At 36.9% G+C, this 27,332-nt stretch overlaps 1 protein-coding gene and 1 pseudogene across 2 annotated transcripts; both read left to right on the forward strand.

Annotated features, from left to right (window-relative positions):
- Positions 1-13,430: 13,430 nt before the first annotated feature.
- LOC148587634 (uncharacterized) lies at positions 13,431-14,444 on the forward strand. The gene has a single exon (XM_088512735.1). It carries the CDS (start codon positions 13,431-13,433, stop codon positions 14,442-14,444), a length of 1,014 nt encoding a protein of 337 aa, XP_088368861.1.
- A 2,916-nt stretch (positions 14,445-17,360) lies between these two features.
- LOC132167213 (protein GAMETE CELL DEFECTIVE 1, mitochondrial-like) lies at positions 17,361-27,243 on the forward strand (annotated as a pseudogene). Its single transcript, XR_015911530.1, has 4 exons — positions 17,361-17,466; positions 18,009-18,745; positions 25,533-25,722; positions 26,752-27,243. The product of XR_015911530.1 is annotated as a protein GAMETE CELL DEFECTIVE 1, mitochondrial-like (transcript).
- Positions 27,244-27,332: the final 89 nt, after the last annotated feature.

The raw sequence follows: 27,332 nt of genomic DNA on the forward strand, positions 1-27,332 counted from the left end.
TGTTAAAAGTTATTTTCCTCATAAATGGAATTTCATTCCATCTCACCCATCCAAATCCATCAATTTCTACAGCTTATTGTTGTATCTTGGAAAGTTGTTTCTTTTATCATGAAGGGTGGTTTGTTGAGTTTTGGTGTGTCAAAACTTAACCTAACACTACCATCTAAGTGAGTTAGTTAGTGTTAGGTTCTTTTGGAGACATAGTGTGAGTTAGCAAATCTTTAAGTTCTATGGGATGTACGATATTGTGCCGTCAATGTGCCGTCGGCGCAGTTAGGCTAGGTAGGTTTGTAAGTCGGGAGGACACATAGTAGGACACACAATATACCTATTCCAAAACCCTTAAAGACCCGTTAGGGAGAAGCATTTAGAAGTATAAAGTTTTCAATCTTGTTGTCTTGTTCTTAACAAATATTTTGAATTATCTCTAGGTTGTTTAGATCCACTTCTTCTATGAGCTCTCGATCTAGTTTACCTTCTTTACCTGATATAGTTAATGAAGAATAATACAACATTCCTGAAGCAAATATAGATTCACATGATTGGAACATACCCAAGGTCCCAACTAGAAAAATTTATAAATCAAGTTTTTCACCCTTGTCTTTTACCAATGATTACAATGTAAAAACAATTGAACAAGTCTATGCTTTAAATAAACATCATGATACATGTCAATTACTTTCTAAAGAAGTAATTAAAAAACTCAGAGAAAAGAAAATGAATTTCCTTCACATAGGACTAATTCAAGTTGCAGTAAAGCCCCTAGTCCGTCTAAGAATCAATGCCTCTGTACTTTTGTGTTTAAGAGATACAAGACATAAAGATTATAATACTAGCATGTTAGGAGTCGTTGAATCTAGTATTCATAAAGGACCAATTCATTTTGATTGTTTCCCTAACTTCACTTTAAGTTTAAGCGATCCACAGATCTTAAAAGCTTTAATTTTGAACATTAAAACAAGAAGTTCTGATATGTTAGAAGGAAGCTAACCTTTAGTATTAAATTACAGATTTTATTACAAGTCAATGAAAATAAATCTTAATGTTCATGCTCTTGTTAAAAGCCCCAAAGATAGAACTTTACTGATACAGACACATTCTTGTGAAGCAAACATTAGAATACCAAAATCAATAGTTTGGTTTGAAATAGAACTCCCATATGAATGGCTATTAGAAAATGAAAACATTCCAAAAAAAAAAAAATGGAAAATACGGCATTTGATTTAAATTGTTTACAATAATACTTAGATGATACTGTTAGATTAAGTTTTGACCGACCAAAACTCAATAAAACACCATTCATGATAAAAGAAACAGTTTTTCAAGATACATCAACAAGCCATAGAAATTTTACATCTTCCTCTGTTTATACTGAATCTTTGAGAAGAGATAAAAATTTAAAGTTAAAAGGTATAAAGATAGAATCATAAATAAGCTCCCCATGTTATACAACTAATCAAGAAAATTTTGAAGAAGGACAAAATTCCCCAACACAAACAGATATAGAAAAAACCCTTTACACCCACAATTAATGACTATAAGTAAACCATTTACTTTAGAGCTCGAACCCTTAATAAAAAACTATAACTCTACCAAGAATGCAGAAAAAAGAGAAAAATCTAAGTTAAAATATACAAAAGAACAAAAAATAAAATTTTTTGCAGAATGGGAAAAATTTATGAACGAACATAAGTTACATATAAAATTCTTTGAATTTATCAAAATTTATGAAAATAAAAAATTAAACATGTTAACTCAATGGGAAAAAGAAGATAAAACCATAACAGATGCAAGTCACCCTCCAAAAGAACCGATCTTTGTGAATTTTAAAGGATCAAAAATTTTAGCATCTCCTTTTAAATCTTCTAAAGATGAAGAAATAAAAAAACTCATGGAACAAAACAATTATACAAACCAAAACCTTATAACCATAGGAAAACAATTAGACTGAATAGAAGACAAAATTAAGGTAACTACACCTCCAACTAAATCTCAAACTGAACAAAAAAAAAAAAAAAAAAAAACCCATTACGAACAACCCCTCTTAAAAATCTCACAACCCAAACTGTTAAATCTCAAAAATAAAGAAGAAACATGTCTTGAAAAGGTCAATAACATGTTAAAAAACCCTTGAAAATGTAAAAAATGAAGCCTCGGCCTCTAAAACTATCCAAGTCATTAAAAAAGATAAACAAATAATTCCATATGAAACAACAAGTGAAACACAAAGTTCCGAATCTCTACAAATCAAGAAATACAAAAAATTGAGCAACAATTCAGTAAATTTCAAGTAAATAGAATCATTAGACCCACAAGTCACACACAAAATTGGTACCCTAGATCTACACCTCCAAATATCCAATATGAAGAAATAAATGTTTTTAACCAATTCTTAGTGTCTTCTGATAAGCTATATGAATGGAATCTTGATGGCTTATCTGAATAAGAAATTTTAAATAAATTACAACACATATCAATGGTTTCTAATAATTACCTTAGTAATCCAGAAAAAAACTAATGCAGAAATTGTAGATATTTTAACCTCAGGAATTACAGGAACATTAAAAGCCTAGTGGGAAAAATACCGAACTAAAGAAAATCGTAATGAAATAAAATACGCAGTCCAGAAAGATGAAAAAGGAATCTCAATTTACGATGAAGCACACAACAGAGGAACCCCTGATGGAATTAATGTTTTAATTTACACCATAATGAAACATTTTATAGGAATTCCTAGTAATGTTACAGCTAGAATTCATGACCAACTAAGTAACCTTAGGTGTCCAACCTTAAGTGACTTTAGATGGTACAAAGATGTTTTTATGTCAAGGGTAATGTTAAGAGAAGATTGTAAAAATACTTTCTGGAAAGAAAAATTTATCAATGGTCGACCCAACCTATTTGCCCATAAAATTTGTGAAGATTTAAGTAATAAAACTGGAATTATAGAATATGATAATCTCATTTATGGAGACATAATAAGTACAATAAGTAAAATAGGATTAAAAATGTGTATAGATATGAAAATAAATAAAAACTTAAACAAAGAAAAAAGAGAAGCAAAATATGAAATTGGAAATTTTTGTGAACAATATGGTTTACCTCCTATACCACCATCCAGAAGAAAATATAAGGATAAAAATGTAATAACTAGAAAACGTTACAAAAAGAGTTATAGGAAAAACCAAAACATTGAACCAACAAAATATTACAAAAAAAATAAAACAGCAAGAGTATTACAAAAAACCCAAAAATGAAAAATATGACAAAAAGAAAGTAAAATGCTTTAAATGTGGTAAGATGGGCCATTACAAAAGTGAGTGCAAAGTAAAAAATAAAATCAACCAATTAAAAATTTCTAATAAAGAGAAAGAACATTTGTATAACATCTTAGAACTTAGAAATTCAGATTCAAGCGAAAATGAAGATGAAATTTTTAACATATCAACAGATTATGAATCAACTCAAAATTTAAGTAATTCAGAAATAGAACTAGGGTGTAAAGATTCATGCTGCAAAACAAAACTAAAAATAAATGTATTAAGTAAACGGGAAGAAATGTTAATTGATTTAATAGAAGGAATAGAAGACCCAGAAACTAAAGCCAAATACCTTAAAAAAATTCAAGGGTAATTTAATAAAAAATGAAAACAAAAATGGACCAACAAAAATTACAGAACCACAAATTAGTATTAATAAAATCCTCAACAGATTTAAATCAAAACAAAGAGAAGTAACCATCCAAGACTTACAGCATGAAGTCAATCAAATCAAAATAGAAATAAAAAATTTAAAAACCAAAAACAAAGAGTTGGAACAAGAAGTAATGATTTTAAAGATTAATAAAAAAATTTCTGAACAAAGCCAATCTGAAAGTGAATAAGACTCAGAAGACGATAAATCTTTAAAATCTTCAACTAAGAGTCTCAAAGAAACTACAGATGAAAAATACTTAAATATAATTGATAAATTTTTTTTTAAAAAATGGAACTCTAGAGTAACAATCATTATTAACTACAAATTTGAAGTCAGAGCTTTGATAGACTCAGGTGTAGATTTAAATTGTGTTCAAGAAGGAGTGATACCTACAAAGTATTATTCAAAAACTACAGAACATTTATCATCAGTCAATGGTAGTAAAATGCAGATAGATTACAAATGTCTAAAGCGCATGTTGACTATCAAGATAATGTTTGTTTCAAAACTTCATTTGTCTTAATAAAAAACATGCCCGATTCAAAGGTCATACTAGGTAATCCTTTTTTATGTCTTTTGTATCATTTTACTACAGATCACAAAGGAATTACTACAGAACTCTTAGGACAGAAAGTAAAATTTAATTTTTTAAAAAAACCCCATGCTAAAGACATTAATATGTTGCAAGATGTTTCAATTTTTAAAACAATTAACATTTTACGGAATATAAAATGTCAAATTACAATTTTAAAGAGATTTTAAAAAATCGTTTTTTTAAATCACTATTTTTTAAATCATACATTTTAAAATTGCAAAACCATACCTACCCTTATTTAGTTAGACTAAACAATAATGCTTTTTTTTTTTTTTTCCCTACGGAATAAGTGATAGTGCAGTAAAGAATAAAAACAATTAAAAAGTCAAATAAATACTTAAAAAAAAAAAAAATTCAAGATACAAACTTTTTAGGGTAAAGTCCACTTAACCCCTTCAAACTACCATTACAATGACAATCTACCTCCAAAACTATCAATTACGATAAAAATACCCCTATAGAATTTTCAGTAAGACAAAAATACCCTCAAAATTTGAAAAAAAAAATTAAATTTTAGTATTTTAGTATTTATTTTAGTAAGGGTAATTTCGCCATTTTGTTAAAATTTGGAATGCATTGTCATTGTTTTGGTAGTTTGGAGGTTAAATTCTCGCAATTGATAGTTTGGGGGATAAATTGTCATTAGAGTGGTAGTTTGAGAGGGTTAAGTGGAGTTTACCCTACTTTTTAAGTTTTTAACACAATTTCAAAAGTTGTTAGAACAAATAAACAATGCTATATTATACACATTTTCTTCTAGCAATGCACTGCCCCCTCTGTATGTTGGGTAAAAACGTCATTTTCAGCATTACTCGAATAAAAATTCAGTCCATCGTTCTCTTCCTCCACTTCTCTTGACTCTCTGCTCGGCACCTACACACACAACTAGCTAGAGCTAGGGGCTACCTCTCTCTCTCTCTCTCTTGTTAGCAATATGAAATATATGACCTGCACATCAACAGCAACAGATCAAGCCAAAACAGAAACAGAAGGTCAAACTTTTGTTTCTAATCTATCTAATCCTCTATTTGTTGAAATTCAAAATATATCAAAGGGTATTGGAGATAAGAGTCAATAGTTTAAATTGTGTAATTAACTTAAAACTGTAATCTTATCTTTAGTTTTTAAACTTTCCACTGTACATCTATATATATATATACACGTGAAATACAACTTCACTGGTATCAATTCAAACCAGTTTCAAATTATATTTCAAACTTGGTATTAGAGCCTTTCGGCTAACACCTTTTTCGATATTCTTCTATGTCTTCCGCAAGCTCTGCACTATCTCTTCTTTCCTTACCCAATATCACCCCAATGGGGCTTATCAAACTTAATGGTCCCAACTACCTAAGTTGGACCACTCAGTTTCTTTTTGTGCTCCGTACCTATCATTTCTTTGGCATTGTGGATGGCACAGACATTTGTCCTGATGAATACATTGGCAGAAGAAGAACAAGTTTATACTGGCTTAGATTAATTATACTCTCATTGAGAGGATTTTATCTACTGTCTATGGAATGAATACAGCTAGGCAGGTTTGGATGTATTTATCTACTAGATATTCCCCAAAGTCATGTCCTAAAGTCACTCATCTCAAGCGCCAGCTCCAAACTCTTCATCAAGGTTCTAAGAGCTGCTCCGAATTTCTTCTCACTACCAAGAGCATGGCAGACCAGCATTCTGCAGTTGGTAAAGGTGTTGATGATGAGGATCTCATCTCTTATGTGATTGGCGGATTTTCCTCCTCTTATCACCCTTTCATCACCACGTTCAACTTTGTTACATGAGAATCACCGATCTCATTTGATGACTTTCACACCGAGTTGCTAAATTATGAGCAACTTCTTGAAGCTTCTCAGACGTCATTTCAACCTGAGGTAGGCCAGGTTGCTTTCTTTACAAACAAACAAAAAACCCCTCATCCCCAGCAGTACACCAAGAGATCCAAATTTCAGTTCTACAACAAACAATCCAACCGTGCATATTAGCAACCTTTTTCACAACCACGACAGATGCAACAGTCCTTTGGTTTCTCAAAGCAGATGCAGTAGCGTCGGTTCCATCCTTAGGTCCCTTTCTGCCCAAGCCTCACAACCATGCTACCCCACAATCTAGTAATAACTTGTCATATTCTCCAAAATTTATGCCTCCTAAAAGAGTTCCCTGCCAGATTTGTGAAAAAATCAGCCATAATGCATTGGATTGCTACCAAAGGATGGATTTCTCCTAGCAAGGGTGTCATCCTCCTGCTCAGTTGGTAGCCATGACATCACATACCTATGAGGTTCCTAAGACTGAACAACCATGGTATCTTGACAGTAGTGCGAACCACCACATCACCTCATCACTTGAAAATTTGTCTCTGCAACAACCCTATCAAAGGGATGAGAATGTGATAGTGGGAAATGGGGGAGGTCTACATTTAGCTAATACTGGTTCTTCCCAAGTCTCTACCTTCAATTCTAAATTCAACTCTAAATTTCGGTTACAAAATATTCTTCATTGTCCACATGCCTTATCTAATTTATTGTCGATACATAAATTTTGTAGCGACAACCATTGCTTTTTTATACTCACTGCTACTTGTTTTATTATTAAGGATATGCTGACCAAGTAAATCCTCCTGCAAGGACCAAGTGAAGCAGGTCTCTATCCTATCTACCTCAAGTAGTTGCAATCCAATAAAGTCAAGTCCAAGGCTGCCGTTCTTTCCTCAACCCTGTTTTTGACGCATTTTTCTACATTCCTAAGAGTCACAGCCCCTCTTGATATTTGGCACTCTTTTCTTGGGCACCCAGCTAATTCTGTTGTGCGCAACCTCTTACAGCAATCACTATTACCTTATTGTGATTCTCTCAAGATTGATAAACTTTGTGACTCATGTCAAGTGTTCAAGAGTAGAAAATTACCTTTTCCTAATTCTACTAGAGGCTCCACACATCCACTTGAATTTATTCATTCAAATGTGTAGACCTCTCCCATTGTATCATTTGATGGCTGTAAATTTTATGTTTTTTTTTTATTGACGATTATTCTCGTTTCTCTTGGATATTTCCTTTACGTAAAAAATCTGAGGTCCTTTCATGCTTTATTAAATTTAAAAACCTAGTTGAGAACTTCTTCTCCTACAAAATTAAACAAATACAAACTGATAATGGAGGAGAATATGTCTTAGCTGCATTTAAAAACTTCACAAACATGAATGGCATCTTACATCGCCTGACGTGTCCTTATATTTCTGCCCAAAATGGTGTCTCTATAAGGAAACATCAGCATGTTACTGAGAGTGGTTTATCACTTTTAGCGCAGTCCCATCTCTCCTCTTCCTATTGGGCTGATGCATTTTTAACTGCAACTTATTTAATTAATCGCATGCCAACTCTTACCTTGGATAATGTTTCACCGTACTTCAAACTCTTTCAAAAACATCCTGACTACTCTCTTTTTAAAGCTTTTGGATGTGTTTGCTACCCTTTACTTCGCCCTTATACAACCCACAAATTAGATTTTCGCAGTACATGTTGCATTTTTCTAGGGTATAGCTATAGTCAAAAGGGTTATCGCTGCCTTGATCCTACAAATGATCGTGTCTATGTCTCACGACACGTTACTTTTGATGAAAAACAGTTTCCAGCAACCAAGAGACCTGCTACCACATCTCCTATGGTGGACACTTCTACGGTCATATCACTTCCACACCCATCAGGTATTTTCTCTCCCTCTCATTTAAATTCCTCCTTATTTTTAGATTTTACCTCTCCTATTTTGGATTCTTCTCCTGGAACATTATCCCATGATTTAGTGGTCAATTCAAACTTGGACTTTCCTATTTTATCCCCTACCACATTTGAATCCAACGTGTCACCCTTACCACCTCATTCATGTTCTCCAAGTTTCTCCACTAGTCCATCTGCGTCTTCTACGGAAATGCCTATAGTCCCATTTCAGCCTCAACACACTAGGATGGTCACCCATTCTCAAACAAATTCTCTCACCCCCAAACTTTATCCCAACTTTCAGTCATATTCTTCTACTAAGAGCCTGTTTGGGATTGCGGTGAAAAATAGAGCTTTTCGATATAGAGCTTTTGTCTATGAGCTTTTGTTTAAAGTGCTTCTACTGAAAAGTTATTACATATTTGGTAACTGTATGTCTTAAGTGCTTTTTTATTTTTTAGTGATGTTTGGTAACAAAACAAAAAAAGTGCTTTTAGTTGTAAAAATGACAATAAAGGACATGTAATTTTTTTCTTTCTATTTTATAGCAACCTTTTTATATAAAAATGATTAATGTTAACTTTTTTAAAAAAAATTATTTTGTAAAAAAAAATGATACCAATACCAAGAAAAGAAAGCTAAGCTAAAAAATTTGCTTAGCTTTGCAAAATTTTCCCATTCATCATTGTCTTGGTGGCCGTTTGATTGTAAATTTTGTACAAAAAGGAAGAAATCTTTGAGATGCTGCAACAAGTTACAAGAAGAGCATTAAAAGAATCAAATTTTAAATATTTTATTCCAATAACCATAAATTTTAATCTATTATATATATATATAACAATTTAATATATATAACAATTTAAATCTTTCCCCTACACTTCAAAAGCTGAGGCACATCACCCTATTGAAGCCTGGAGGAAATCGTTCCTAACTTCTAATTATACGGTGAGAAAAAAATCCAATTCCAATGAGATTGAAGAAGGATAATTTAATTTACCAAAAACAAATAATAAATAAAAGAAGAAGAATTTAGATAAGGTGAAAAAAAACACTAGTCATTTAAGATATGCAGAGAAGTTTGTTGTGCTCGAGAAAAACCAGTTATTTACAGCACACTCATTCTCTCTGCCCAAGACGCCCAAGCTATCACTCTTTCTTTCTCTTTGCCCAAGACACACAAGACTAGCAGCAGACCAGCTATCACTCGTTCTCTCTGCCCAAAGACCATCTCTTTGCCCAAGACCAGCTATCACACGCACAAGTTCTCTCTATTTTGTTATTTATCTTCTTCCATTCTATTCTCTCTATTTCTTCTACTTCTCTTCTTTGTAGGTTTCTCTCTTATATTTTTTCTTTACTTTTGTGTTCAGTAAGATATGTCAATATTTTTGTTTTATTGTAAAAAAAGAGATGGAAAGAAGCAAAATCAAACGAAGCTCTAAACTCACCGGCGATGGGATCAACAACTTCTGCTTGGGTCTCTCTCCCTATAGCGGCTCTGTAGTGGGTTCAAAAGTGATCCTTTCCCCAGTACGCGTACTGGGGGAAGGTTTCCCCTTCAACGTGGGGGAAACTCGGCCAAGGTTTCACCCACGCTGTATTCTTTCTAATATTTTCGTATCTTCTCTGTGATCTTCGTCCATGTTTTTCTCTCTATTTTTTCTAAGTCTCTTTTCTGCACGTCTCTCTGTGTGGACTGCTTATTTTCATTTTGATTTGTTTTTCTCACCTGCAACGGCATCAACAATTTCTGCCGGATCTTCCTCGCTCTGGAGTAGCCTCCAGCTGCAGCAACGAGAAGGACAAATTGAAGAGGTTGGAAAGAGATGGGTATGGTTGCCATTTGTTGAAATTAGTATGGGTATTTTTGTTAGTTCATATATTTTATTAATGAAAACTGCGGCGCGCCTTTCTCTCCAGAAGTCCGTTTGAGCATAAGCCTCATTTTCTAGCTTCAGCCCAAACGTGGTGTTCAGCGTTTGGGACCTCAGAAGTGCTTTCACAATATTTTACCAAACAACCATTTTTTTCCTGAAACGAACTTTTGAGGTCTCAGAAGCGCGTTTTGGGTCTGCAACCGCAGACCCAAACATGCTCTAAATATCCCCTTCAAGCAGGGGCGGATCTAGGGGGGGTTGAGGGGGGGCATCCGCCCACCCTCAACTCCCAAAAATCCCCCCTGAGTATGGTAAAAAAAATTTTATGTCCTGATTATGCCCCTCTTAGCCATGATTATGCCCCCTTCCTCAAGCTCCGGCTATATTATGCTCCGTTGAAATTTGAAAATTTTTAAGAAGTTGAATGTTGCAGTTTTGCAGAAAAATGAAATGTTGAAAGCTTGAAGATGATGAACAGTTCAATTTTTCGTTGAAATTCGTATAGGTGCAGCCTGCTTTGGACTTTGGAGTGGAAAAAATAATATTATAAATTAATAAAATTATAATCTATTGTCATGACAGTTGACAAGACAAAAGAAAAATTATAATATGCCTCCAGGGATGGGATGTGTGTAAGACAAGTCCAAGGCCATTGGCCAAGGGGGCAGGCCAGGCGTCAGGCCTGCTAGGCTGCGGATCCGAATCCCGATTTTCTTTAATTGGGAAAAAATTTGAAAATTTTTAATTGGGTAAAAATTGAAAATTATCTAATTATTAATCGTGGCCCTTCATTTTAAATCTAATGGTTTATAAAATCATTTAAACCTTGGTAAAACAAAAGCCACCATTTAATTTCTAGGTTATACAAAAGCAACCGACATTTTATAAACCATTAAATTTAAAAGGAAGAATCACGATTAACAATTAGAGAATCTTCAATTTCTGCTCAATTGGAAGGATCTCAATTCCCAGTCTGCCAGACAAGAAAAAAAAAATTGAAATCTATACTACAACGTTGCTTGTGCTTTGAAACTTTCTAATCTGTGTGAGTGGTGCACAGTACAATTTTCTAATCAAATTTCAAATTACCCAAATTTCTCTTCGTCCTTCTTCCTGCGAACCCAGCCCCAGGTACCCTTTAAATGTTCATTATGTTCTTATATAAATTCATGGCTTCTTATAGAGATATTTAGATTTAAATTATTCTTTTAAATTAATTGTTTTAATATTTATATTGCTATTCAAGATTTACCGAATCATCGATTCAGCCTATTCTTGATAATAACTTCAACGAAAAATTGAGGTAGGTAAATATGTAATTAAATTTTTAGATTTAAATTTAAATTATTCTTTTCAATTGATTGTTTTAATATTTATATTGCTATTAATTCAGCCTATTCTTGATAATAACTTCAACAAAAATTGATGGATGTAATTATGTAAATATGTAATTAAATTTGTAGATTTAGATTTAAATTGTTCTCAATTGATTGCTTTAATATTTATATTGCTATTAATTTAGCTTATTCTTGATAACAACTTCAACGAAAAATTGATGGATGTAATTAAATTTTTAGATTTAGATTTAAATTGTTCTTTTCAATTGATTGTTTTAATATTTATATTGCTATTAATTCAGCCTATTCTTGACAATTGTTTTTATATTTAATTATTTATGAATATATATTTGTAGTTATCTGAGATTATGGAGAAAAACAACGATTCTATTGAGCTCCAATCAAATTCTAAACGACCTCGTGTTGAAGTAGATTTAGCAAATCTGCCCTCAGATCCTTGTTTTAGAAAAAAAATGTGTGATTATCATTCTAGTGATAGAGACCAGATTCGAAGAGCATATCTACAAAAAGGAGCTTGTCAACCATTTGACCATGATTTTCCAAGAAAAAAGTTTGGACAAACAATGCGTCGTTTTAATCCAACATGGTTTAAAGAATATAAATGGTTGGAGTACAGTAAGGAGAAAGATGCTGCATATTGCTTATATTGTTATCTCTTCAAACCGGACATTGGAAATCAAGCAGGGGGAGAAACTTTTGTTACTGAAGGGTTTAGTAATTGGAAAAAGAAAGAGAAGTTTGAAGGTCATGTGGGGGCTTACAATAGTGCACATAATCAAGCTCGGCAAAAATGTGAAGCTTTGTTAAACCATAAACAAAGTATCATAACATTTTTTGACAAGCAATCGGATCAGCAGAAAATGATATATAGGACTCGTTTGAATGCATCAGTTGATTGTATTCGCTTTTTACAACAACAAGGATTAGCATTTCGTGGCCATGATGAATCTAAAGGTTCAAGTAATCAAGGAAATTTTCGTGAATTGTTGCGGTTTCTTGCGACACATAATGAAGAAATTGTAACACCCCGGTCCCATATTGGGAAGATGAGAAGAAGCCCACATAGAGTGGGTAGTTTATAAAGATAGTCATGGGTGCTAAGTCCCACATTGCCTAGTTACTAGGTGAAACTGGGCTTTATAATGAATTCTAGGAAAACTCCAAATTGACTAGTCCTTTTGGGGTAATAGCGCAGATGTGGCTAGCGCTTTTCCCTGGGTCGTTACAAGTGGTATCAGAGCCACCTATTAACGCTAGGCCATGTGGTATTAGAGCACTGCATGACGTAGCCCTGACGAGGGCGTCAGGAATTTAAGAGGGGGAGTTTGTAACACCCCGGTCCCATATTGGGAAGATGAGAAGAAGCCCACATAGAGTGGGTAGTTTATAAAGATAGTCATGGGTGCTAAGTCCCACATTGCCTAGTTACTAGGTGAAACTGGGCTTTATAATGAATTCTAGGGAAACTCCAAATTGACTAGTCCTTTTGGGGTAATAGCGCAGATGTGGCTAGCGCTTTTCCTTGGGTCGTTACAGAAATTGACAAGGTAGTCTTAGAAAATGCTCCTGAAAATCATCAAATCATCAAATGATTGCACCATACATTCAAAAAGATATAGCAAATGCTGCAGCAAGTGAAACTATAGATGCTATTCTTAAAAATCTTGGAGACTCGTCATTTGCTATCCTAGTTGATGAATCCCGTGATATATCTATTAAAGAACAATTGGCAATTGTCTTGCATTATGTAGATAAGCGGGGCCATGTGATGGAACGTTTTTTAGGCATTACACATGTTAGCACTATCACAGCTACAAAATTGAAGAAGACAATTGATTCAGTGCTTAGCAAACATAATTTAAGTATTAGCAGATTGTGAGGACAAGGATACGATGGGGCTAGCAATATACGAGGTGAGTTGAATAGACTTAAAACACTTATTTTGAATGACAATTCGTCTGCCTATTATGTTCATTGCTTTGCACATCAGCTTCAACTCACTTTAGTTGCTGTTGCCAAAAATCACATTCAAATTGCTACTTTTTTTAGTTTGGTCAATAGTATCTTTAATGTTGTTGGAGCATCTTGCAAACGTCGTGACGTACTTCGTGAAAAACGAACTGCTGAAGTAGTAGAAGCACTACAAAATAATGAAATGCCAACTGGTCGTGGCTTGAATCAAGAAATGAACATAAAGAGACCTGGTGATACACGTTGGAGTTCTCATTATGGTGCAATTATTAGTCTTTTTACCATGTTTTCTTCTGTTATCGATACGGTTGAAGACGTAATTGAAGATGGTTTAAATTCTGAACAGAGAGCAGAAGCAAATATACTAATTCAATCACTCCAAACTTTTGATTTTGCTTTCAATTTACATTTGATGAAAAATGTTTTGGGGATTACAAATGAGTTATCCCAAGCACTCCAACGAAAAGACCAAGATATTCTGAATGCAATGAAGCTAGTTGAAATTTCAAAGCTGCGCTTACAGGCTATAAGAGAAGATGGGTGGGATTCCTTATTTGAAGAAGTTTCTAAGTTTTGTATCAAAAACAATATTCTTGTCCCCAATATGGATGAACTTTATCAACCTCAATCACGACGAAAAGCTCAAGACAAGAAAAATTCACACCATTACCGTGTAGAGCTTTATTATACTGTTATAGATATGCAACTCCAAGAACTTAACAGTCGCTTTAATGAAGCAAATTCTGAATTATTACTCTGTGTTGCGTGCTTGAGTCCAGATGACATGTTTGCTTCTTTTAACAAGGATAAATTACTTCGTCTTGCTCAATTCTATCCGAATGATTTTTCAGCAGTTCAACTTATCACTTTAGACAACCAACTTGAAACATATATCGTGGACATGCGTTCTAGTGATGAATTTGCAACACTCAAAGAGATTGGACAACTCGCTGAGAAATTGGTAGAGATGAAAAAGGATGTCGCATATCACTTGGTTTATTCATTGGTAACATTGTCATTGATTCTGCCAGTTGCGACAGCATCTGTTGAGAGAGCATTTTCAGCAATGAATATTGTTAAAAATCGTCTACGCAACCGAATGGGAGATCAATGGATGAATGATTGTTTGGTTATGTACATTGAGAAAGATATATTCAAGACTATCAGTAATGAAGAAATCATGAAGCGATTCCAAGGTATGAAGACTCGTCAAGGACAATTGCCTTAGTGCTAGTCATGATAAAACAAATTGTAAGTTATATTTACATGTTTTAGAACATAATTAAAATTTTTGTTGAATTATTCACTTATTCAGCTTGTTATATTTTTGTTAAACTTTATTTTTTGTATTCATTTTTTTTTTTTTAAAAAAAAAAACCATGCCCCTCATGGACGAATTTCCTGGGTCCGCCACTGCGGCTTCAAGCCTTAACATCTATCACCCTTCCAGTTGAACCCACGTTATATACACAATCTGTGAAGAACCAGTGTTGGCTTGAGGCTATGTGTGCTGAATTTGAGGCTCTTTTGTCCAATAAAACATGGACGTTATGCCTTAGGCCTTTCCACAAGAAGGTGGTTCGAAATAAATGGGTTTTCAAACTAAAGCAAAAATTGGATGGTTCCATTGATAGATATAAGACGCTCCTTGTGGCTAAGGGATTTGATCAAGTGGAGAGTACTAATTTTTATGAAACATTTAGCCCTGTCATTAAGCCTGCTACTATTCGTTTAGTCTCGGCATTGGCTGTTCATTTTGGGTGGTTTGTTCATCAACTGGATATTTCTAATGCATTTTTGCATGGGTTTCTTGAGGAGAAGGTATTTATGGAACAACCCCAAGGCTTTGAGGATGCTAATTTTCCTGACCACGTATGTCGATTGCAAAAATCTCTTTACGGACTGAAACGGCCCCTCGCGCTTGGTTTATGTGCCTCTCCCAAGCTCTCATGGAACTTGGTTTTTCGGGCTCCCTAGTTGACACATTGCTCTTTCATTTTCATCAGCAATCAGTTTGTGTGTTTGTACTAATATATGTAGATGGCATACTAGTTACAAGTAATTCCTCCTCTGTTGTTTCTAATCTTATTTCCATATTAAAGTGTGAATTTGCTGTGAAGGATTTGGGGCCTTTATCTTATTTTCTCGGCATTCAAGTCACAAGGGGTGCTCATAGGTTATTTTTATCTCAATCAAAGTATGTTACTGATTTGCTATGCAGATCTAAAATGGATGGTGCCAAACCAGCTTCTACTCCTTGCGGGTTTGGGGCAAAATTATCGCGTTTTGCTGGGGATCCATGGGCAGATCCATCTGACTATCGACATATTGTAGGAGCTTTACAATATTGCACATTGACACGTCCGGACATTGCTTACAGTGTTAATCAATTATGTCAGTTTCTTCATGCTCCAACTACCCTTCATCTTGTTGCTGCCAAGCGTGTCCTACGCTATCTTAAAGGTACGGTTGCATATGGTTTGCATTATACCAAAGGTTCTTTACAACCTAATGGATTTTGTGACTCGGATTGGGCGGGTAGTCCCGATGGTAGAAAATCAACTACAGGATATGGCATTTATCTTGGTCCATGTCTTATCTCTTGGACTGCCAAGAAACAAGTTGTGGTTGCAAAATCAAGTACTGAAGCTGAGTATAGATCTATGGCATTGGATGTTGCTGAAATGTATTGGATTCACATGCTATTTAAAGAGTTATCAATTCCACTTGTTCATAAAACCCTGCCTTTGGGTTGATAATCTTGGTGCCCTTGCTTTATCCTCTAATCCCGTATACCATGCCCGCACCAAACACATTGAAGTAGATTATCACTTCATTAAAGAGAAAATTTTTAATAAGGATCTACTTGCATTTTACATTTCCACTCACGATCAACCTTCAAACATCTTTACCAAGGGTATGACTAAGGCTTGATTTCTTCTCTTACGGAACAAGTTGATGGTCGTGTCTCTCCCCATCACCTGGTGGGAGGATGTTAGCAGTATGATCTAGATTTCTTGAGTTACTTCATTTTCTTTGATTTTTATTTTTTGAACTAATTGAGGGTTTATATTTTTATTCTTTGATTTTGCATTTATTTTTGAGTTTGTTTATATTATTTGGATTTAGGAATACTTAGGAATGAAAATGATAGATTTTTAGTTTTTTTATGCAACCTTAATTTGATTTACGCTACCTCGATTTTTCCTGCAAATAAATTTTCTTCTTTTGGTTAAGCATTTGCTAATTGCTGTAATTATTCTTAAAATTTGTATTGCTGTTGGCCCCTTGTATTTCTTCTCTGTTTGTGTCAGGTTTTGGTTGTTTGGGACCTTTAGGTATGATGCATAGGCTGGGTGCATGGGGTGCATTCATGGGCTTTTTTTTCTTCAGAAGATTGATTGTTGTTTGATTAAGTTTTTTGCATCTTATATTCTTATTGCTTTCTTACTTGATATTACGTATTTGTGGTATTTTACTCTTTTATATTGATCCTTATGTTTATGTTTTGATTTGTTTGATTATTGAAGGAAGAAAATTTAACGAATTTAAGGTAATTCATGTTGGAGGTGGCTTAGTTGAGACTTTATTTATTATTCTTTGATGGATTCTAAATTTGCCAAGGTTTGAGATTGTCAGAATCTACCCATTTTTGTAACCTATTTGTGAACTGCATACCAATTTAAAACCACGAGAACATAAAGAACTTTAGGATTGAAAAGAAAAAACCAATTTTAAACCTTCATTAAAGCTTTAGGCATGTATAGTAAATTTGTTATTTAGCCAAAAAAAAAAAACATGTTCAATAAATTATTTTAGCTCAAAAAAACATGTTCACTAAGTTATTTTTGTCTTTTTAGCCCCCAAAAAATATTTTGGGCTTCTAAAACAACCAATTTTTGGTCCATTTAAAAATAGCAACGACTTAAGGCCCATAGTTTACCGATTAACTGACCAAAATTAACCGAAAATTTTCAAAAGACTTTGTTATCGAAATGCAGTCGATGAATTAACCAATTTTATCAACAATTTTGGTTAATTAACCGAAAATGACTTTTCCGAACCAAACCGTACCGATACCCACCCCCTACAGACAACAATACACACCCATAGCCTCACCATACACTTTATTCACACACCACAACTCCCTCAACAGTCACCGGCCATTCCAACTCGCGTCCGGTGACCAAATACCGGCGAGCTCACTGAAGCCATCCTTGCACGGCCCGGCACCCTGGGAAAAATTTAAGGTAATGTTTTGGGTTTCTTCTATCTAAATACTTGATTCATTTGTATAAATGATGGGATGAGTAATAGAATGGAAGTTGATAATGCCCATTTGAAAGGCCCGACTTAGGGACGGGAAAGTCTTGGCCGAGACCCACAATTTTGGATATTGATGGGGGTTTCATTCGGTTCAAACCCCATGTAAACGGATTCAAGTTTGGGTATATTTTGGTTTTGCTTATCATTGGGTTGTGTTTGATGATTTCTTTTAACAATTTCATTTTCGTTGAGTTAGGTTTCTTAGCTACCATATAGATAGATATCAAAGCACCCTTATATATATATATATATATATATATATATATATATATATATATATATATATAAGTTGAAAAAAATAAAATAAGAAAAAATAAATATATATATATATATTTTCTTATTTTATTTTTTTCAACTTAGTTTTGTGCATGTGTGCATAGCTGTTGATGTTCGTGCGAGTATATCTGTTGTTGTGGTTGTATTGCAGCCTCTATATTTTGCTAAGTATATGTTTTTATGGTTTCAGTGTTTTTTGTGGTTGCGGTAGATAACGATTCCACTTCTGGGGGAATTGCTGCAACCATGCAAAATCTGCACCGTATTATATCTCGTTTCTCCTCCACTTCACTAGGCTCAAGCACCACTACGGCCAGAGTTTTGGCAGACAGAACCAAAACCAAGTTGAGTGACGCTATCAACCCGAGAGGATTTTTAGCAAAATCTGGTGAAAATGATGGTAAAGATGAGTGGGACAAGACTCTAGCAGGATCATTTGGTGATGCAACATCGGGTGATTTGGGGTGGGATTCTGTGTCTTCTTGGTCGACTGGATTGACCAAGGAGCATTTTGATGGTGAAGGCCCCCCTGGCTGCTGGAGGAGATGCATCGCATTCTTCAGTTATCTCTGTATTGCAAGAGATTGATGATAAGGTGAGAGAATTGGAGGCAGAGAATCGCAAAAGCAAGGCATATGTAGATGGAGGGGGTGAGATGATGTGGGAGATGAGTGTGCTCCTGAAGCAAGTAAGAGAGCCTGGTGCGAGAGGGTCTTATCTCAAGGACTCGAAGAAGGCCAAGATGTATTGCTTGCACAAGCAGGACGTTGAGGTTTACATGGTCGAGAGGCTAGCCAAGGATTATAGGATTATGAGGCAGAGAGTGCATGCCATTCTTTGGTTGAAGGAACTTGAGGAGGAAGAGGAGAAAAAGCTTGGGCATCCTTTGGATGATTCTGTTGAACTTTTGCTTGATACCTGTCCTGAGTAAGTTATTACTTCTGAGCATTGCTTAGTTTACATTTAAGTGGTACTTTGTTATTATGATTATTTGAATGCTATGAGAATTGGTACCTACTGGTACTACTTGTGGTTATTCTGTGATATACACTGATTATGAGTTTGTTTGTAAGGAACTTGGCTACAAGATTAGTTGTCAATATCAGTGAGATATGTATCAAAAAAATGTGTTCTTGTATAGCCAACTACTGCTTGCTTATTTCAAGTTGTGATTTTTACTTAGAAAATGCCAGACTATTAATGGCCCGAATATCATGCTTCTACAACCATGCATGACACATCATTTTTATGTATGCATTTATTATTTTAGGATGTTTGTTGGTGTTGAGTGGAATTATGGTTGTCTTCAGGCAGCCCATGTTTAGTCAGCCGACTGCTAATCCAGCCTGCATATCCACCAATAGCGACACTCTGGTTGAGCCCTCTAAAGTAGCTGGCCTTGATTCAGCTTAACCTCTCCTAGTTGGCCATTAAACTATAGTTGATTCTGTTCTAGATATATACTTCTCCACTATGAAAGTAGTAAGCTTCGCTTGAATAAGCAAGGCCCTATAAGAGAAAGCCACTACACAGTTGAGAAATTTCGATTTCTTCCATTTGGTAGATATAAAGTGTTTTCTTGGTATGGGTAACTTTCTTCTCCACCCTCCCACTCAATTTATCTACTTATTCTTGTGATGCATTTTAATCTTATTTATCTACTTATTCTTGTGATGCAAATGTAGCTAATGGAAGGAGAAATGGGGTTGTCTAGGGCCAGGACAGTGGAGTCTAAGGAGTTTGTGATGATAGTGAAAGATGGAGATACGGTGTTGAAACTACAAGAGCGCTGCAAAGGTAAGACGCGTTGGTTACGGCTGGAATGGAAAGAAGCGGCTTGGCTAGTGAATATCTTTGATGAGCTGATGGCGGTGGAGGATTCAAGGGTCTTTAGGGATGAATCTAGTCGTAGTTTTCCACGTGCTTTAGCTCAGAAATGCTTCAATAGGCATGAGAGCTTTCTGGTTTTAGAGGAGTACAATGGTAGAGAGAGGCGAGGTAGAGTTATGGTGCCAGAAGGTAGGCATAGGAAGGGCTGGGACCAGCTTTAGTCGGAGCTGCGAATTGCCATTAATTTTGTTTAACCATTTGTTGGGGATGCAAGGAAGGCAGTGACAGAGAAACAGAGAAGGAGCTTTTCAGAGGTATTGCTTTCCTCGTCGAAACAGGTAGAGGAATTGTTTGGGTCTTATGCAAAACCGATTGCGAGAGTTCCTAAATGGTTGTTAGGAGGTGATGCTGGGATCAGCAGATCGTCTGGGACAAGCTTGCTTGTTGACTGCCATGTTAAAGCTAGTCATGAGGTTCAGGAGGCTGCTCCGGCGATTAGGTATGTTTTGAACAGTTGTGCCAACTGTGGGGTATTGCAGAAGAAGACTTCAAGGTACGAGGAGAAAGTCTGTGAAGAGCATGCTTCTGGAACGTCCAGTTAGGGTTGCGTGTGTGCAGGGGAGAAGGAAAAGCTGAAGAGATCCCTATTGAAGATACAGGAGGACATTGGGAATTGTCTCGAAGGAATAGAAGCACGTTGCACTTGTAGTTGTGGGTCTGGTTCCTTTGGGCCTAAATCCCAGGTGGCCCAAGCTCAGTCAAGTGGACCGCCTAAATACCAGCTCATGGCCCAACCCAAACCTATGGCTGGACAGATTAAGGAGAAGGCCTTTGATGCGGGATTTGGACCCAATAAGGCACTGAGATTTTACAGCAGGAAGGTTGCGGGTAAGGCGGGGGATTTGGGTGCTTCAACTTCCAACACAGGACTTCGTCTTTCTTCGAATTTCGTGAACCCAGTTATGCCGGTCCTTTCTGTGTCGCGGCAGAGGCACCGATGATGGTAGCGCCATTAGTGAAGGGGTTGACGAAGGAGGTTGCGGCAAGGGAAAGCGCTCTGGGCTTTATATCGGAGCAGGGTCTTATGGATTTCCCGTTAGCTGGGGGGGTCTCTACTTGGTCTAACAACCATTCCTGGTCAAGGCTAGATCGATTCCTAGTCCTTTGGAATGGGAATGGGAAGCTCGTTTCCCAAGTATGCGACAAAAGAGGTTGCTTCGGGTGTGTTCGGATCATGCGCCTATTATTCTTGATTGTAGTTGCTTCTTGGGAGGTAATAGACCCTTCAAGTTCGAGAATATGTGGCTTAAAGTGAAGGGTTTTGTGGACAAAGTAAGGAGCTAGTGGGAGTCTTACCAGTTCCATGGTACTCCGAGTTTTATTCTGTCAAAAAAGATGCAAGCTCTTAAGGGGGACATTAAGAGATGGAATGACCAGGAATTTGGCAATGTGGGAGGGTGTATCAAGGCCCGCATGGATGATATTAAGACTCTTGATAGGGTGGAGGAAGAGAGAGGGTTATCCGCTGAAGAAATGGAGAGGAAGAGGTTGCTAGCAAGAGAGTTGGGGGCTCTTCTCTTACAAGAGGAGATTAGCTGAAGGCAAACATCTAGGATTCGTTGGTTGAAAGAGGGAGATAAATGTACGAAATTTTTCCATCAGATTGCTAATGCAAACAGAAGACATAATTCTATTGAGTCTCCAACTGTGGGTGGCTCTACTACTTCAGATCAAGGGGTCATTAGCAATCATATTACCAGTTTTTACGAGTCTCTTTTTTTAAAGAGCCTCAATTGGAGACCGAGGCTGGATGATCTTGATTTTGATATGTTGAATGTGGGTGAGGCCTCTAGGTTGGAAGTTCCTTTCGAGGAAAGGGAGGTGTGGGAGGTGGTGAAAGGTATGGATAGGGACAAGGCGCCAGGCCCGGATGGCTTCTCTATGGCTTTTTTTTTCCAGGATTGCTGGGATGTGATTAAGGTGGACATTATGGCGGTCTTTGCGGAGTTCCATGAGCGAGGTAAATTTGAAAAAATCCTTAACGCTACGTTTATCTCTCTTATACCGAAGATCCATGGAGCTTCCGATATTAAGGATTTTCGTCCGATTAGCCTTGTGGGAGGGACATAAGATTGTCGCAAAGGTCTTAGCCAACAGAATGAAGGTAGTGATGGATAAGGTCATCTCTAAACCCCAAAATGCTTTTGTTAAAGGTAGACAAATCTTGGACTTAGTTCTTATTGCCAATGAATGCTTGGATAGCTGAATCAGATCAGGGGAACCTGGCTTGTTGTGCAAATTGGATATGGAAAAGGCTTATGATCATATGAATTGGAAGTTTCTACTTTACTTACTAAGAAGGTGCGGTTTTGGAGAGAAATGGTGTTCCTAGATTGAACATTGCATTTCGTTTGTGCGATTCTCGGTTTTGATCAATGGATCTTCTTCCAGTTTCTTTGATAGCTCGCGGGGAGTGAGGCATGCAGACCCTCTTTCTCCTTTCTTGTTTCTACTAGTCATGGAGGCATTTAGTAGGATGATCAATGCCTCGATAAATAGGGGTCTCATCTCTAGTTTCTCTGTGGGAAGCAGAGAGTCGGATCGGGTTATTGTCTCTCACCTTCTCTTTGCTGATGACACTTTGGTTTTTTGTGGGGCCGATCCTAATCAAGTTAGAAACATTGGTGCCTTACTTGTTTGCTTTGAAGCCGTTTCTGGGTTAAAGGTGAATCTGGCTAAATCTGTCTTGGTCCTTGTTGGTAGTATGAACAATACCGGCATTTTGGCAGGCATCCTTGGTTGCGGTTTAGCTTCTATGCCTTTGAAATATTTGGGTCTCCCGTTGGGGGCCCCGTTTAAGGTCAAGGCCAGTTGGGAGGACATGTTGGAGAAGTATGCCAGAAGGTTGGCCCCATGGAAACGGTTGTATCTGTCTAAGGGGGGGAGGATTACTCTTATCAAGAGCACCTTATCCAATCTTCCCACTTATTTTTTGTTTCTGTTTCATTTCCCTGCATCCGTGGCGAAGCGTATGGATAAGATTCAACGTGATTTCTTATGGGGTGGGATTAATGATGAGTTTAAGTTCCATCTAGTTAGTTGGAACAAGGTATGTTCTCCGATCTCTGAGGGAGGTTTAGGGATTTGGAATTTGCGTTTGATGAACAAAGCTTTGTTGGGGAAATGGTTGTGGAGATTTGCTCATGAGAAAGAGGCTTGGTGGAGAAAGATCCTGGTGGCAAAGTATGGTGCGGTTTGGGGTGGTTGGCGTTCCAGGGATCCCAGTGGTTTGCATGGGGTGGGGTTATGGAAGTACATTAGCAGGGGGTGGAGGTCGTTTCATTGTCACATTAGATTGGATCTTGGGGTTGGGTCCAATATCAAGTTTTGGGAGGATATCTGGTGCGGGGACATGTCTCTCAAGAATGCTTTTCCTGGACTTTTCAATATTGCCACCAATAAGGATGCGTCTATTGGGGATAATAGGGAGTGTACAAATGGCTTTGTCCAGTAGAATGTTTCCTTCATTCGCAAGGTTCATGACTGGGAAGTGGAGGTCTTGGCCTCTTTTTACACACTCTTGTATTCACACTTGATGCGTGGGGTAGGGGAGGATAGGATGTGGTGGATCGCTTCACGAAAAGGAAAATTTGAGGTTAGATCTTTTTACAGGATCCTTGCTTCTAAAGATCCCTCCCCTTTCCCTTGGAAGAGTATATGGCGCACCAAGGTTTCCTCGAAAGTGGCTTTTTTTGCTTAGAAGGCCACGCTTGGGAAGACTCTAACCCTGCATAATGTTCGGAAGAGAGGTATGGTTATGATAAACCGTTGTTGCATGTGTGAATCGGATGGGGAGTCAGTTGACCATCTCTTTCTTCATTGTGGGGTTCAGCGTATCTTGTGGAATGCTGTTTTATCTCGGTTTGGTTTGTGTTGGGTGATGCCTGGTAGTGTCAGGGGGTTGTATGCTTCTTGGTGGGGGGGTGGCAAATCTCGTAGTGTTGTTGTGTGAAAGATGGTTCCTCTTTGCCTTATGTGGTGCATCTGGATCGAGAGAAATGCTAGATGTTTCGAGGACTCGTCTAGGAATATTGAGGACCTTCTACACTTTTTCTTGTACACCCTTTTCACTTGGATTGCTTGCTGGCTAGTGCCCTTAATGATCAGCTTCCCTGACTTCCTTTTTATGTTCTCTTATTCTTTTTCTCCCTCTTAGTTGCTCTTTTATATACTCCCTGTGTACTAGGGTTGCGCCTCTTTGCGCTTTGATTAATACATCTTTACTTATCAAAAAAAAAAAAAAAAAATCTTATTTATGCAAAAGCAGAAGTGTTCTTGCCATCCATAATTCTGGATTTTTTTTTTGTGACTAAAGCTTAGTAGTTGCTGAATAAATTAAGATGTTTGATAAGAGATTTTCAGTTATTATACCTCACTCAGAGGAGGGTTTTTAGGGATCAAAGGAAGATAGCAGGCAGGGCCTGTCCCTCCACACAATAAACAGACTAGGGACAGCTTCCTTTACACTGGAAAGTTATGTTCTAATGTACCACTTTACGAGTTGCTTCTTTTTAGGATATTGGATATTCAGATATTGAATGCAATCTGATAAGACTCTAGTTTGTTGTGGATAAAGAATCTGTAAAGAAAGAAAAGAAGGGAGGAAAAGTTAAGCAAGGAGCAAGGAACAGGTTATTCTACCAATGGAATCTGACTATTTTCAAATTTCTTCCTCTCTTTACTGTAGATATAAGTCCATGAATCAAAATACTAGGTTTTGGTTCTAATAAATACCCTGCATCATACAAAGAGGTAGATATTTATAGACATCATATGGCATATAGAATGACCTAGAGATACTTAACATAGTAGTAGATGCAAATCACTGTGAATCTAATTTTAAATGGAAAAATATCTTTAAAACGGGATTTCTTGATATTTTGCTTATCAACACTAGTTCAATTGTTGCAGAAACTTACCAAACGTGGTAAATATGAATTGCCTGCTTGTCCACATTGAGTTCGAATGTGTAAAGCATTGGCAGTTAGAGGGACATGCATCACATGTCATTAGTGATGTAATGCCCTTTCTCTCGTTTTCATGTCCATGAAGGTGTAGATGAAAATCTTTCATAAGCTAAAAATTTTCCTTTTTCTTTGGCCCTAGAATTGGATTTACTATTAAAATGGGAAACATCTGGTGCACATCAGATGGTGATAATAATTGGGTGGTTCTTGTGGTGGGGGTCATATTGGATTGGCAGTTGGGTGATGCTAAATGTGGTGGTAGGAGTTATTGGTAAATTGATAGAGTAGTGCTGCTAGCGGTTGTGATGGCATCAGGTTTTGAATGTGAAAATTTTTTGTCTGCTTTGGTGGTGGTAGTGCAGGAAACTAATTCTACTCCTGGTTGGTAATCTAGATCTTGAAATTGTAGTAACCAAGCTTTGAGTGAGAGTGGCACAGAAGGACTGAGGTGACATTTTAAAATTACTTCAAGGTTCATAGTGCAGCTAGGAGTCTATAGCATGTGTACATGTATACATGCCTTTATCGTAAGTACTTGGGCAAGCATAGACGTCAAACACACACACTTTTAAGGTTCTTGTTTTATGGTTGTATACATGAATGACAGTTTTGAGACGGTCAATTGTTCATCATCACCACTAATAAGCCTCAGCTTAGCAGCGAAAAGCTGGTTTATTCTCTTATAGAAGAAACTTAATTTCATATAATATTCATCTCCTTTATTCGCTTTTTCCTTTCTACTTAGGTGTTTCATTTTGTATACCTCTAGTGTACCAATGGGTGCCCTATGCTTTTAATGAGATTGGATTATTACTTACAAAAAAAAAAAATAATATTCATCTCCTTTCATCTTGCAGATTCTTTAATTCCCATGATAGGGAATTCCATGTGGCTTCCCTTCCTTACAAACCTGACTTCAAAGTTATGCCCGAGGGTTGGGATGGTACCACCAGAGATCTGGATGAAGTCCATTATGAGATCTCCCAGAAAGAAGATGAAATGCTTTATCACGAATTCATCCAGAGGATGAACTCCAACAAAAAGAAAGTAAGTTCTGTGTGCTACCTGTCTTTTCCCTGGAAAATAAAATGCGAAAAATAAATGTATACCATCGAGAGCCTGTTTTATATTATTAGGTTTGTTGTTGTTTTATTGTTGAATGTTATTTACTATTTACTACTATTTTGGTTGTTATTAGCTTGCTGCTCTCTATTCTTGGATTCAATTTGTTAATGATTGCCCTTCAAGGACAAAAGAGCTCATTCATTTTTTGAGTCATCCCCCTAATGCTCTCTCTCTCTCTCTCTCTCTCACACACACACACACGCGCACAGAGATAATTGTTGTCTTAATTAGAGGAAGTCCGTTTTGTATTTGATGGTTGAGATGAAGGATATAGATATAGGGGTTATATAATCGTGGCTCCTATGTCAGTATTTGAGACTGGGTGGTGGTGGCACAGAAGCTGAGGGTTAGCTTAGCTGGTGATTTTAGACCGATGTCTCAGCAAATTGGGTGACTAAAGTTGAGTGGCCAGTGGCCTTGTGCATTAGAGTGTGTAGCCATTGATTAATTGGTTGCCTTTAGATGAACTCAGTCAGTTTCTGCCTACTATTAGAAGGCACTATCAAAATTGAATAACTAATTGTCTGACAGTAGGAAATGAAGTTTATTGCGCAGATAAAAGTAATTGAATATGTCAAGTTGAAGGGTAATGAGATGTAAAGGTTGAAGATGAGGGGTCAGAAGATGACGACGGGTAGGGATGAGTTTGGGACCTCTTGGATGGTAGGTCTCATCTACTCACCAAATGATAAGTCTTTCTAGTTTGTCCACCGAGTCCCAAGCACAGGGCGGCAGTTAGGGGAGAGAGAGGCACGTTAAGCAACTAGGGAATCCACCAATATTTTTTCATTGAAGGGCTACAATGCTGCTTTACATGCGGAAACTAATGAATGGAGCACAAATAGTGTGCCTTTGTTTAGTCTCTTTGCAGGTCCCCCATGGTTTTTGCTTCTCAATTTTTGTCTTCTGCAACATACTGCAGATCCCTGATTTTATTTCACTTGCATACAGATGGCAGGAGAGGTGAAATGCCACAAGTATAGCCGGCGCTGTCCATCACAGGGTTGGAATTTCATGGTTGAGAAATTGGGTCCGCGAGGGAAGCAAGGAGGTGGTGGTGGATGGAAGTTTGTCAGCTTGCCTGATGGTTCTAGTCGACCTCTGAATGAAATGGAAAAAATGTACGTGAAGCGAGAGACCCCCCGCCGCCGACGCAAGATACTCCCCTGATGACCATTTCTCTGTTCTCAAATCTTATAATCCAGGATTTTTGTAGCTTGTGTATCTGATAATTGGGATTCTGAGGTGGTGTTGACCACAATTTTCATGTTTTCCCCTGCCATCAGCGCAATCCTTTTTTGGCTTGGGAGTATGATTATGTTACTTTTGTGGTAAAACTTGTTAGGGGTTCAACTCTGTTTTGTACAAAGTCGCTATATGAGCAACTTCTCTTTCTTGCCTCTTATCTGGTCTAGGCTTTTGAGGAAACTTAAATTCATGCGAATGTTGATGCAGCTTTAAGCAATTAAGAGCTTTCATAAGCTTTTATGGCCCTGGTTTCCTTAGCGCAGCTGCCGTCTTCTATAAACTTA

The sequence above is a fragment of the Corylus avellana genome, chromosome 2 (assembly GCF_965113065.1).
Source record: "Corylus avellana chromosome 2, dhCorAvel1.hap1.2, whole genome shotgun sequence".
NCBI lineage: Eukaryota > Viridiplantae > Streptophyta > Magnoliopsida > Fagales > Betulaceae > Corylus > Corylus avellana.

Excerpts from the sequence above, each read along its gene's own strand:
- LOC148587634 (XM_088512735.1), top strand. The coding sequence starts at position 13,431 with ATGAACATAAAGAGACCTGGTGATACACGTTGGAGTTCTCATTATGGT.